The sequence below is a fragment of the Amphiura filiformis genome, chromosome 9, assembly GCF_039555335.1.
Source record: "Amphiura filiformis chromosome 9, Afil_fr2py, whole genome shotgun sequence".
In the NCBI taxonomy this organism is placed as follows: domain Eukaryota; kingdom Metazoa; phylum Echinodermata; class Ophiuroidea; order Amphilepidida; family Amphiuridae; genus Amphiura; species Amphiura filiformis.
In genome coordinates this window covers 39,095,137-39,109,592 of record NC_092636.1, presented here as the reverse complement: position 1 = coordinate 39,109,592, position 14,456 = coordinate 39,095,137, and the positions used below count along the sequence as shown (strand labels likewise).

General features: G+C 34.5%; 1 protein-coding gene across 1 annotated transcript in view; it reads right to left on the bottom strand.

Annotated features, from left to right (window-relative positions):
• Window positions 1-14,456, bottom strand: part of LOC140160968 (kelch-like protein 18) — a 116,612-nt gene that overhangs the window by 84,927 nt on the left and 17,229 nt on the right. The window contains exons 2-3 of the mRNA XM_072184323.1: window positions 5,102-5,384; window positions 2,620-2,785 (exon numbers count right to left, since the gene is read on the bottom strand). Of these exons, the coding sequence (XP_072040424.1) occupies window positions 2,620-2,785; window positions 5,102-5,242 (307 nt within the window). The 5' untranslated portion in view covers window positions 5,243-5,384. The remainder of the gene's footprint in view (window positions 1-2,619; window positions 2,786-5,101; window positions 5,385-14,456) is intronic.

Here is a 14,456-nt window from a genome sequence, read left to right as displayed (position 1 = left end):
TGCATCTCTGAAAGTCTTGGCTCAACAAGTAATAAATGGTATGTCAGAAAAGGATACTTTATTACACCTCAACATCATTTCTCATGATTCTTCTTGTAAGATACTTCTCTCACTTATAAAGGGGCGGGTGTGCTTATTAGGGGAGGGGCTCTAAATTAGGTAGAATGAAAAATAAAAAAATGCAGTGATTTATAGTATAGTGCACAACGTCTAGACGTTGATCCACAAGCCTCATTTACAATATCGTACCTTTTTCACACCTTTTCACAACATAATTTTTTCCTTTGTGTAATGTCACCCTGACCAAGAGAATTAAAAAATACACTTGGCAGCTATAGTCTTTTAGCCCCAGCCAGTGCATGTTTTAGCATGAAAAGAAGAGGTGGGTATTTAAAAAATTGCAATTCAAGACCCCAATCCCACACTACATGGGCAGAAATGTGCGAAAAAAACATGACGAAGACTCACAAGAAGTGGTCTGCCTCTGCTCGCTTAGTTACAAACAGATATTATATTTGGGAATCTTTATCATAATATAACAAAACCAAAACTGACCTGACAGTTTCCTATGTCATGGTCAAAATACTTCTTCAGAGTGATTTGTATTATATCCCATCAAAGTATTTCGACCCTGACATACGAAACTGTCAGGTCAGGGTAGAATTTTGGTCTTGTTATATGAAAATATAATTCTCTACAAACCTGATGAATCTCTTCACTAAATAGATATTGAATTTTACTTTGGGAAGAGATTGATTCAAGGAAATGTGTCTCTCAAATCACAGTGTCTGCTATAGATGTTATCTGCTTACATACACTGTTAATTTTACTTGGAAGCAGGTGGACTCAATCAAAAACACCTTCCTCTTAAAGGCCGCTATAAATATCTGGAAAACACATTAAGTTAGGAGCTGTGTAAAGTTTGTTGGTATAGAGGTGAACAATAACTAAACATTGGCTTGATTATATTTTAAGCCTACTTAATTGGGTTACCCTTGAAAGTTTGCCTGGTCAACCCAGTCCCTCTTTAAGTAAAAACATATCTGCATTGGGCTATTCCATTTTAAATTTGCCATTCCTCGGTGGAAGATTTAAGTAAAGTCTCCTACAGAGGGAGTATGTTTTTCAAATGGAATTAGCTGGGGTTAATTATTTTGAAAAACACACTCCCCAGTATATGGTTTTACCAATATCTTCCACAACTGGATTGAGTATTTCATACATGGAAGTTACCCAATAGTCTACTGACCTTTTCGATTAATCCCATAAGCCTTCGCAGGTAGACCTAAGATGTTGTCATTTGACGTCATGCTCATTGTTTAGCGAACATTGTTACGACGCATCTCAAAGCCATGAAGTGCGCAGTAACAATGTGCGCATTGGTGTGACTGCATCTCAGTTCTATCCGCAAAGATTTATGGGATTTACCGAAAAAGGTCAATTCTATTTGATTGAAACTTATACTCTTTCTGTGGACGACTTTAGCTAAATCTTCCACAGGGGGAGTGTGGATTTCAAATGGAATATATTTTATTTATTCACAGACGCTGCAGCTTTATTTGGAAGACGACAGACTCAAAATGACCTGTCTCCCAAGTAAACAGGCAGTATTTGCTTAGATATATACTTATACAGATACTGCCTGCTTACTTGGGAGAGCAGCACAGCAGAAAATCATGCCTTCCCATGATGCATTGCAAGAAATTGAGCTAAATCACACATATGCCATGAATCAGGCTATACTTTGCTTTATTGTGTGGTCAGTGTTACTCAACAGCAACAGGGTCAGTAACTTTGATCTCGAACCTTATAGTCAAATTGTCTTAAACTGAGCCATAATGTACGATTTCCGTCAAATTTTAATTTTGTTATCATTTACCCAAAATGCTGAAATAATATTATTAGTAATAACTGCCAGGAATGCTTTCTGTCCATTTTAAGCTTAAAGGTGGGTGGTCAGATTTTTTTGTACTGTGTTTTGTACCTCAAATTGAGACCTGTACCAAAATAATTTGATTCCCAAGTTTTGAGGTAAATTGCACAAGTGGTTTTGATATGAGACAAATGTGTTTCACAACAGCCTATAGAACGATATGTGTGGTATACCACAATTGGGGATGAGGCTACCACTTTTTGGTTCATAACATCTAAAAGGAATATATTTTAGGGATAAAATTTTACCGGGATTATGAGACAACTATGAGCTTTCTGCCGATGCCAAAATCTTCATTTTGATAAGAAAAAGTGGGGGATGAGGCTGTCGATCAGGTCACTCATCTTTTAAATAACAAGGGAAAGTGAAAGAAACCCCACTGGCTATTTTGGTTATTTGACATGGAGTTCTATGGCAGAGTCAAAATTGCTCTGTTGACCTACAAACACAACAAATTTGGCTGATTCCATTTAGGTGTAAGTTGGGACATGTGTAAACATTATAAATTTGCCCCAAAAATCGGGTTTGAAAAAAATGAACTGATTTCATATTATAAGATCGTACATTATGGCTTTAATTTGGTAAAATTTCAGATAATGTTCAACTTAAGACTAAAAAATGGTGCATGATGGGAAGGCATGATACTTTGCTGTAGGAGAACAGTGATGCTTCATTTGTCTACCTACCTGTGTAAGCGTAATCTACCAATAGCTGCATAGACATGGGATCCACTTGTTTCATGTTGATAGCATGTTGATTGGCTTCTAACATGTCATTGGTAAACATGGCGTAGAAATAATGGCTGAAGGCGGCGAGTACAACACGATGTGCCGATATCTCGGTTTTGCCCACCTGTTATAGTCAAAGAGAAGAAAGTATCAAGATTGAATTGAAGGATCTATGTATAGCTTAATAGGGTTGTTAGTATAGACATGTAATGTGGTATATAGCAACTAAGCCAGGGTAAATTGCATGTATCAGGGCTTCCTAAAATGTGGGTTGCGAGCACTTCATCAGAGGGTTGCGGATGTTTAATGAAAAGAAATGAAATAATACCAAATGAGAAAAAAGAAGAGAATTTTGGTGTAATAAGAGGTATTTTTTTCAAATTGTTTTGATTTCACCTAACTGGTGCACAAATTTCAAGAGTTTTTGTAAAATTTTTGAGAAAGTGTGTTAAATTTGGCCAAAAATCTGGGTCTCAGGTATAAAATTTTATAGGTATACTTTCATTCTCTGAAACACACAGATAAACAGGCACACATGACATTAGTTTTGGTAAAGAGTCACAGATATCTCTCTCATGAACTTTGGGTCACAACAAAAAAGGTTGGGAAGTCCTGGCATACAAAATGTATATAGTCTGGTAAGGTTTTTTGACTGGGTTTTTGCACTATGATTTTTGGATCACTGTGATTTACCACTCAAATGATTAGTTTTGCTTGGGGTTTTGTTCTTCTTTCTCAATCATATCAAAATACTGCTGCAAAATTGCTGCAGCCTTTGGAACACACACTATGCCTTGTGTCTCTATGAGCTTAGTGGTAACATCAAAATACATCTCTCTGAATGAGAGGGCATTCCAATTGTGCTGCCTTTACACGCAAGAATCTTATGCTGGGATTCCGAAAATTTTGCTATTTTTTATAAACAATGCAGACCTTTTGCCAATTTATTACGGGTGTGTGCATTGCATCCTTGCACCCCCTGGCCACGGACCTGGTTGGCTTGGTTAGAGCAAGTGAGCTGGTTCAGATCCATGATGGTCAATACCCTTTATTTTTTATTTAATGATTGTCATGTATGTTGTCTATAGTATGGTAGAATTGCAATAATTAAATGTTGTGAGCTCAATGGGCTATTCCAGTTAAAATCCACACTACCTCTGTGGAAGATTTTGGGAGTATGTTTTTCAAATGTAATTGTTAGCATTAATCATTTTGAAAACCATACTTCCCCTGTATTATGGCTTTACCTATATCTTCCACAAATGAAGAGCTTTGTTTCAAAACCCCTTGCATCCACTTTTGGCCAAATTGAGTTATTGGCATAATATTACAGTGTGGGTAAAATACACATTTTGGTGGTTGTTTGACTTTCATACCACCTTCCCTTCCGAGTTATCGATATTTCCGCTTGGGAAATCTTAGGAATTTCCGAAATCTGAACTTTAAATGAATATAGAATTGTTTTGTTTTAAATTTTTTGATACTTTAGTATAATGGTAGCCTGGAATGTTTTTTACCTATTAAAACCAAAAGGAACTGTTTTTGGGTCACTATGTTTGAAAAAATCATTTTAATTAACAAAAGGTGTACCTTCGGAAATACCCAAAAAATGCCATTTTCCCGAATTAAACTAAAAACTCATAATTAAAAAAAGTAAATGAGGTATTTCAATTTTTCTTTTTGATTTTCAAAGCATTTGTCAAGTTACATAATGTAGTGCAAGCAAATGGGCTCAAATTTGATTGCAAAAGTGGTTTCTAGAAAAGGGTAAATTTATTTTGTTGCAAAACCCTTACATCCACAAAAGGTGCGATATAAAAGAAATAATAAAATAAATAGGAAGCCTTGAAAATTGTCCCAAACCTATTCTTTTAGTTTCTATTCATCAACACTTTATCCAATCCCAAATTGAATCAAATCGAACAAGTAATACTTGCACAATTAAAAAAAGCTGTTTTTCTCAAAAAGTCAAAAGTGGATGTATTAAAGGGGTTTTGCAACAAAGCTCTTCAAATGGAGTGAGTATTTCAAATGGAAGCTACCCAAATTGTCTATTCTATTCAAAACTTACATGTATACTCCCTCTGTGGAAAACTTAGCTGAATCTTCCACAGGGGTAGTGTGGATATTAAATGGAATAGCCCAATGCAACAAAGTCTCATCTCCTATAGCTCCCCTGGGTAATGTTGTATGCAGTTGTGTGTTTTAACATGAATAATATTACTCAGAGGAGCTAATGGAGATACGACTTTGTTGCACTGAGCCTTTGATGTCATATAGTCAGTTCACTACACATTTACAGAACTACTCTACTTCAAGACATCCCAACTAGTTTGATTCCATGCATTTACATATAATATGTTCAATACATTACGTAAGCTTTCATTAACATAATAATAATCCTCATAATTTTCTTACCTTACATTATCATTACCCTTACCTGCAGAACTATATCACATAGCTTGTTCAGTTTCCTGAGTTGATGCATCAACCGTAAAGCTTGCCCACAATACCCGTCCCCAGCCCTGTGAACCATCATATCTAGCGAGCAGCTAGTATCTAGCTCATCAAAGTCCATCATAGTGCAAACCTAGCTAGCAGTTTTGCTGCCTGCTTCTAGTGGCTACCCTATCTCTCAGCAAAGCACTCACAGCGTAGTCACACTTGCTTAACACAAGCCCTGTGTTAGCTGTATACTGACATTGCACGTGGGTTGCTACTATCTGCAATAAACATAAATAACAAGAAACTTAAATTACAACACTTCATCATATAAAAGTATTAAAAATATAAAACACTTCTTGATAAATATGGGCTGTAATTTCTACTTGGATATAATCACAGAGTTGGAAATCAATTAATAGATGCTTACAGTCGACATATTTGTCCTAATTAAACATATGATTGAATTATAACTGGCTAGACGCCTCAGTACATCTCTTAAGTTGAGTTAACGATCTCTGCTACGACCATGATAACTCTCACATAAACACAATCAGTATTTCTAGATACTTTCACATAGTTTTAAATGTTGTACCCATAGTGATCCAAAGAGAAGTCCCACCCCATTTGCTTTGTATGTATGCATCACCAACAAAAAAATATCGTTTTCTAAATACTGAACATTTTTGTTATTGTGTCAAAGTCGAGAATAGGAAAATGTGATTTCCTATTCTTACTCCCAAAATTATTTAAAGCGGGAGTATAATATTCGTAAAATAATATTGAAATGATTCCAAAGAATGACACATGATATTTCAAGAGCTCAAATATCTTTCATAAGAGATGAAAAGGAGACAAGCAGAATGAGAGTGCTGTCATTGTGACAGCATTGATTTAAAGAAATGTTCACAATTCTACTGCAAAACAAAATCACACCTCACTGAACATTAATGTATTAAAATAACAATTCCAATGTGTCTGCAACTGAAATCATTTCATTTCAGATATATTGTTATTGTCACATTAAATGTATTCTGCATGAGTGTAATATTATTTGATAGGATGCCAATTCTAGAAAACTTGCATAAACAGAACATTAACTTTTAGTTCTTACTTTATTGGCAACATTTTTTGATTTTATGGTAAAAAGCATCTCTCTGAAAGATGCATGTTTGACACTCGAACACTAACTCCACTAAATACCACAAATTACACAATCTGGGTGCCGCCCCTTCACACAGGGTACCAATGGTGTAGCCAGCACTTTTTCAGAGGATGGGCGGCAAGAAAACTTTTAAGGGTGACAAACTTTGATGAAAATGATCAAAAAAAATACGAAAAAGGCCTAAAAAATCTTAAGTATCAGGGCTGCCAGCATCCCACAGGGGGGCACGACTTCTCACAAGAGGCAGCTTCCCCTTTTCCCCTGGCTATGCCACTGCAAGGTATCCCAATCAAACCCTAGAGAGTTAGGGTTAAAGAGGCATGGTCCAATTTTTCATGTTCTGTTTTCTATCTTAGATTAAAACTATATGTTTCCAAATTTTGAGTTGTATTGCTGCAGCGGTTTTGATATGGGAAGCAAAAATGTGTATAACAATGCCCTGGATAGGATGGATAGTGCATGCACTTCTAGCACGTTACCACATATCACTACGCTTTTTGTTTGCACCTTAAACGAAAAAATATTGTGGGCATTAAATTTCACTGGGATAATTAGAACTTAAATATGAGAGCTCTTCTGATACCAAAATCTCAATTTTGAAGAAGAAAAAGGGGGGATGAGACTGTCGATCGGGTCAAGGATCTTCAAGATCACAAAATTATAATTTTTGAAAAAATATTTTGTACAGGGAGAAGTTTAACATTATTTAGCCATCCTATTTTGTTACATAGACATTTACATGCACATTACCTTCCTTCCATGATCTCCCAATATGGGCGTGGGAGTTTCAATACTCACAACAAACAGTGCTCACAACATAAACTCATGAAGCTACAACACATGCATTATAAATTCAATCCTTCTAAAGGGAATATTTTGTAACCCCAAGCATTAAATAAATGTTTCCATAGATTTTGGCAGTATTAAGTTTTATTTACCCCCATTCCACAAGAAAAATACCCTCCAAGAGTCTGACTGATAGCACACACAAAAATACTTGAATTTTGCTTTGATTTTCCACCCCAATGATAACATGAAATCTTTAAATATGATGAAGATCTATTTCTATTATGAAGCATCCTCCTCTCGCTGTATATTTGATTGAATTTTATTGATATTATGAAGCATTTGAGTTGAAGCAGGTGGTAGGAGAGTTATCAAGTTGGAAGATGTTTACACAGCCATCACTTGTCTGTTTTCTAAAGTCTTTTTTAGTTCCATCGATGAAATATCAATGTATATCACCGATTCTTAATTAATGGGTCAACTTATTTGAACTTTATAAGGTGGTTATATAATAGGCAAAGTCTGCAAGTTGGTAAACTTGTCTGATGAGGTTTATCAGATATACCGTATTGTCTGAAATAGACGCCACGAGGCGTTGCATTTTTCCAAATGGGGGCGTTTATTGGAAGTGAATTTTCAGTGAAAAAACTTTCAAACCGGGTTAAATTTCCTGATGTTTCTGTAGAAAGGAGGGATTTACGACTACCTAATGGGTGACGCCCATAGAAATGACATTTTTGTGGTAAATACAACACAATTACCCCCGTAAGTGCATCATCAAGCAAGAATCTGATGAAATTAGTAAATAATTAGGCAATAAATTGGATGTAAGTTATGTCCATGCAATTTAGCGATCATCACTGACATGACTCAAGTTTTAAGCTTACTCAAACGAGTTTTTTCATTGAAAAATTGGAGGGGCGTTCATTAGAGGGGGGCATTTATTACAGGCAATACGGTATGTGCTAAGGATCCACCACTGTCTTCAAATTTTAACCATTTTGAATGTGTGCATATATACCATTTTGTAGATAGAGTACTTCAACAAATTAGTGTATTTTATTGTTTTACAAGTACAATAAATTTAATGAGGAAATTTGCTGAAAAGTACTCATAAATAGTAGTTTCCACTATTTATGAATAAATCTTTAGCACTTTTATCTTACAATACTTTTAAAGATCGGACACTGGACTAAAGTGTTCCTGTGGTCCATGTACATTAACATTACCCTTGATCTTATCAGCCTAATATTTGCAGCTAATATTTGCAGTTAATAAAATATATATGTTTAAGGATGTGGAAAGGGTGATGAAGATGACCAGGAGGAGGGCAGAAGAGGAGGAAGGGAAGAGGTAGGAAGTAAGATGAGGTGATCGCGATAGTGGTAATAAAAAACCTGTCACTACAGTACAAAGGGTAACCTTATTATAGCACCTACCAGTGGCATAGTGTCATAGGGGCACCGGGGAAACGGCTTGTGCCCCCCAAATCAGACCCTGTGCCCCCCAATGTGATGACCCACGCTACACCATTGGCACCTACTTTCTATACTGACAATTTGAGACAAATAAAGTTGTCTGGTATTTTCTATACTTAATGCACTAGTACTATGGAGGTGGATGGGAAAAACTGATACAATATTGATAATATTGAACAATAAGCAATTTAACCATGCTCTAGTTTTAGTGCTGACCACTCTATTCTTAATGTAAAATGAATCAATAACACTTTCAACTATTTGTGCAGGTGATATAGTTGTCTCAGCATGTTTGAAAACAAAAATTCAAAAACTTTTTCGAAAAGCTGTGAGCAAAAACACATCAGTTTTGCAATTTTAATTTTTGTTGATATATCTACTAGAACTTTGTTTCACACAAATATTTGTTACATAGTTTTGTAATGAAAAGGATTAATTTTGCAATTTGCACTCATATATTAGCATGTTTAAATGTGCCTATCAATGAATGGACCCCCTTTTTCCCTGAAAATCTGCCACCCAATGACCCCCTTTTTTCAAAAAGCCATTTTTAATGCATGCAATCTGCACCCAATGACCCCTTTTATCTCCCCTTTAAGCCCGAAAACACCGTTTTTGACCAAAACAGGGTAAAATTCCACAATTCTGTTTGAATGACCCCTTATTTTTGAAAAAAATCCCACACTGATAGACCCATAAAGCCTTATTCCGTCCGCTAAGCACAGCTATGTCACTTTCATATTCAAGTAGCCCTTTATTTTTACAATATTGTCATCAACAAATGCCTTTTTCACAGCCCTAATATTGAGTTTTCCAAACTGCTCATTAATTCCGATTTCTGAGGATGAGTGCTCAGTGCCCATAGACAAAGAGTCTACAGATTTTAAATTTCCAACTTTAATTCATTTGTTTTTGAGATTGTTAGTGAAATTTGAAGCACATTCACATTCGTACGACCTAATTGAGTCATCCATTTTATTCCATACCACCTTCATTTACCTTTTGTTATATTCACAGATAGACTAATATAAATTCACTTTAATGTCTCAAGTTACTTGAACACTTGAACTTTTCAGTTCATTACTGAAATTAACTTATTGGTCATGACAGAGAACTTGCATAAGATGTGTGTATATGTGCTACTTTCTATACACCTATGATGTATATGGTGAACTTCAGCTTCACTATCTAACCTCATCACTCCGGCCACAGTTCTTTGACCCTAGTATGTGTATACACTCGTGCTATGACCTTTGCATGCGTTGAGTACCAAAAACTCATACTCCACATATAGTGGTCATGGGATGCTTTAATGGAGGTTTTGAACTGCACCACTGGGTATGAGAGTGGTTTTGCTGGTCGTGATTCATGCAGGTCTGGGTATGTCTCACAGCATGCTCGTTTACTTGACCTTTCCCACAATTGATCGTGTTTCAAGTCGCTTTTCAAATAATCATTTCCCAAATGAAACTAACTCATCTTTTTGCTAAATGTCGGCCCATCTTTTCATTTAAAACACTGGAGCCCATTGTTGTCACTATGCATATATTTTGTAAACCATAGGGTTTTCACTATTGCAAAGAGTTTATAAAACTATAGTTATTTCTACATAAGCCAGAATTATGACTCAGGGAGACCAATTATTTGGTTTTTATAATCTCTGTGGTTAATGACACACTCCTCATTGTTTAAATGTGATCATTATTAGCAGTGTGAAGTTCCCCAGGCGAACAAAAATGAGTAATATTATCATTTGAAGAAATATGAGAAGAAATTTTGACAGTCTTAAGCCTCCCAGATGATATACCTGGAATAATATATGGTCATTTTCACGGTAAAGGGTGTAACTTTTGATTTTAGGGTCAAAATTTCAAACCACTTAAATATGTTTCTGTTTACTGAAATCATGCATAGAAGCAACTTAAATTCAAGTAAAATAATGTTTCAAGGCTTAAACCTTTTGATTTCTAATAAAAATTTGACATTTGCATAACATTTTGGTTAAAATCTAAGAAAAATGTATTTTACATAACCTCAGAAAATTTTGACATGAAAGCTGGAATACATGTGAAATTCCATTCCAAAGTAAGTCAACAGATATAAGTTAAATTTTATACCATGTTTTGCTATGTTTGTAATTGCAGTTTTGAAAATTTTTAACATCAAGTGTCATTTACAATGGAAATTTCCAAACCTTAAACATATTTTTTAAGTTTTAATTGGGTTCCTAAAATAATTTGAATGTCTAACTTCATGTACAAATACTACTTGATGAAAGGAACCTCCCAGCCAAGTTTCACAGAAATTGGAGTTATTTTTAGAATTGGCAATTCAAGCGATTTGTGTTTCGGAGGCTTCAGTTAACAACACAGGTGATCATAAAAGTAAAATATTTAGCTAACTACTACAAGTTGACATAAAAAAAATAGGTAAAAAATATCACAATTACAAATTTTCAAGCTTTGCTTCTAAGTATTGAATTTCAGTTGTGACAAAAATTAAATTATCACAGCAAGTCATTTTTTTTTTGTTTCGGAGGCTTCATGTTAACAATTGTTAAACATTGCAGAAGTAGTTTTTTGAAAACAACAGTGTTGGGATCATCTAAGCTGTTATTTTCTTGTGTGTATTGAATCAATGATTCTATGCGGCAGATATTGTAGATTTATCACACATTAATTTTTTCACCCATTTGTTAAGTATGGTGTTTTTTGCATGTGAAGCCTCCGAAACAGGCTTTTTAAGGTATCAGTATATTTTTCAAACATTAACCATAATGTCAATTTTTTTTAAATTTATGACATTCTGCACATATCAAGTAATAATTACAATGCAGATATCAGTATGAAACACACCAATTTAGATATGCATAGATGATAATTAAGTTTACTGTTGTTTCGGAGGCTTCATTTGTTTCGGAGGCTTCAATTGTTAATGGAAAGTTTGTATTGGGTCCCATTTTCAAACGGTGATATATATCTCCACGATTTAAAAACATGTGACTTGAGGATCTACTTTGCTACATTTTGATAAATAGATTGGATGAGCTCTTTTATTTATATTTGCACAAGCTTGCTGAACAGTTTGTTTCGGAGGCTTCAAAAAGTTAACGGAAAAACGGCTATTTGAAGTCAAGATTTTATAAAAATTTTAAAAGCTTGCAAATCGGCTAATTTTTGTTACCCATTTCAAGTTAAGATAACAACTGTTATAAATCAAGAAGAAGTGAAGAAATAACCAAGAATTATGAACCAAAGCTACACCCACAAAGTTTGTTAACAATTGTTAACGGAAAATGAAGCCTCGAAACGACAAATATCAAGTCCGGTTCTCAAAAATACAGGGCCGTTCACAATTAAATCTAATGTGGCAGTGTTTACTGAACATATGACTGTACTTTCAGGATAAGAAAAATTATCCATGAACTAACTGAAGAAAACACAGGGTTTTACAAAAATGTTACTGTTTTTATAGTTTTTCCAAATGGCAATATTAAGTACATTTAAGCCTGCTAAAACTGAACGCAGTAACTCCCAAAGCTGATTATGCTACCCAAGGTAGCTGCTAACTAGATGACTTATGTGGCCAAAAATTATGGAATTCTGTGGCTTTATTAGAACACTACGGATTAAAATGTTAAAAATCCAAAGTTACACCCTTTACCGTGAAAATGACCATATTCTAGATTTTATCAAGCGATATTACATAGAGGAGTTTTTGCGATAATTTGCTGCCGTATTGAGTGGCTTCAAGAAATCTGCAGTGTTCATATTATGAACATAATAATTATCTCTACTATCATTGACCTAAATTTCAGTTCAGTTGGATTCATTTCGAAGATTTTTTTTTCAATTTTGAAGTATTTATTTGTGCTATAGCACTCTAATGCTGATGAAAATTGAGATGGAAACTCATTTTGCAGATTACAAGCATGATAAAATTAAACTGCACATCATATTTGAAATTTGAAGAAAAAAATCCATTAAAAGTGAGTGTAGTTATGCTGTAAAAGCAATAGATGGGATAAAATCTTTTAAATTTAGTAAGTAGCAGAATATAATACTTGAAGCAAATGCACCAAGCACAAGAAATTTGAGGACTTTCAATTTGTCTATCTACTATTCGTTTATATCTTTTCTTAAATCCTGTATTTGGGGCAATAAACATAATGTATTTGTGTATACCCATATAATTTATTTCAAAACTGTGCAGGTCTCACAAGCTTTGTCGTTTCCATCCACATTTTACCTGGATGTATTGTTTAAAGAAGTATTCTGCCCCCTCCCACCACCCCAAATAATACATCTGAACCTGTGAAAAACAATCAAGAGATCAACTTCCTACATGTTCCCCCTTGGCATGAGGAAATTAAGTTAAAGCAATAATGTGTGATTTGCTACTTTTTGCACGATTGTAATACCCAATAGTTTACTTAAACCGGGACTTAAACATACACCTTGCAAAAGATTAAGCTGGAATAAAGCCCTGGGAATCGCCAGGGTTTATTTGACAAATCCATAAAGCTCCAAAGTTAAGTGTTATTTTTTAACTTCATTATTTACAGAAAACCATAATTATTATATTGTTGTTAACTCATAATTTATGGCTTTAACCTACATAAAAAGTAGCATATCAAATGTTAGGCCTACATAATAGGGAGCTTACATTTCAAACAATTAGGAAATTAGGTAACATATGTGACCCCTCAGCACAACTGAGCCCGGATGTCGCCAGTGCCACTATTCAGATATGCTCCATCGAACTTAACAATAAACAATAGGAAACAAAGGATTTATTGACTGTTTTATTGATTTTTCACTACTTAAATGTCAAGTACTATAGACATGATATACATCATTTTAAAGCTAATTTCAAGCAGAATATTTTGCTTGAATATCTCAAAAATGATGATTGGCGACTTCAGGGCTCAGTTGTGCCGAGGGGTCACATATGAATGTATATTTTGATACTTATAACTTAGCTAAGGAGAAATTAATAAAGAAAAAAAAGGAAAATACGGTTATATACAAAAACGTTTGTCTGATTTTTTTATTACAAAACTCAGCACTAAATACTTCCCAAAGCAAAGAGTAGATACAGTTGGCAAATGATTCAATAAAAAATGTCATTATAGGTATCATGTGACAAAATTCTAGCCTTGACAATGACGGCTCAATTAACATGATTAATACCCTTCAATATATAATCCAAGCTGAATGGGTGAAAAAGCAATAATACATTTCTAACATTTTTTGTTAGAATTTACCTCCTACTCACAAACAAAGCTTTCTGAAAAAATGCACTTTCAATTTGCACTAGTGTCATGATGTGTAAAGGGAGCAAAGATATTGGAAAATGGAGATAAGTTTAAGAAACATCAATGTACAAGTTGGCCTATCAAGTTCTGAGAAAGAAACACTTTTGAAAGAAACAATTTAACTCCAAAATTATAAAGAAAAACATCATTAAAGAAAAAGCTCACTAAATAACAAAACTTGATACTAGTAACCAAAACTTCAATTCCCAAAAGCAAAGGCTAATTTTAGTCTTTTTGATGAAAAAGGGAAAGCATGCATTCTTGAAATACACTCGACTTAGGTGTTGCAAAAAACCAAAAAACATTGTATTAGCCCGACCGACCCAGAATTTGTGTTTTGGCATTTTTTTCTAGATGTATGAAATTAAAAAAGGCCATTTTGGCTCAAGTGGTTCAATTTTGATATTGCCAAAATATGTTTGTAAAAAAATGTCAAGCTTTTGGTGATTTTTTTTGGTGATTTCTAGGGTCATTTAGCCTCTTCCATACACACAAAAAATCCCGACCGACCCTACTTGGCAAGTCCGTCCGCCTGTAGAATAGGTTTTCCTTTTTCATCGCCTTAAGTTATATATTTCGCTGGAATAGGTCACATATTCAATACGAA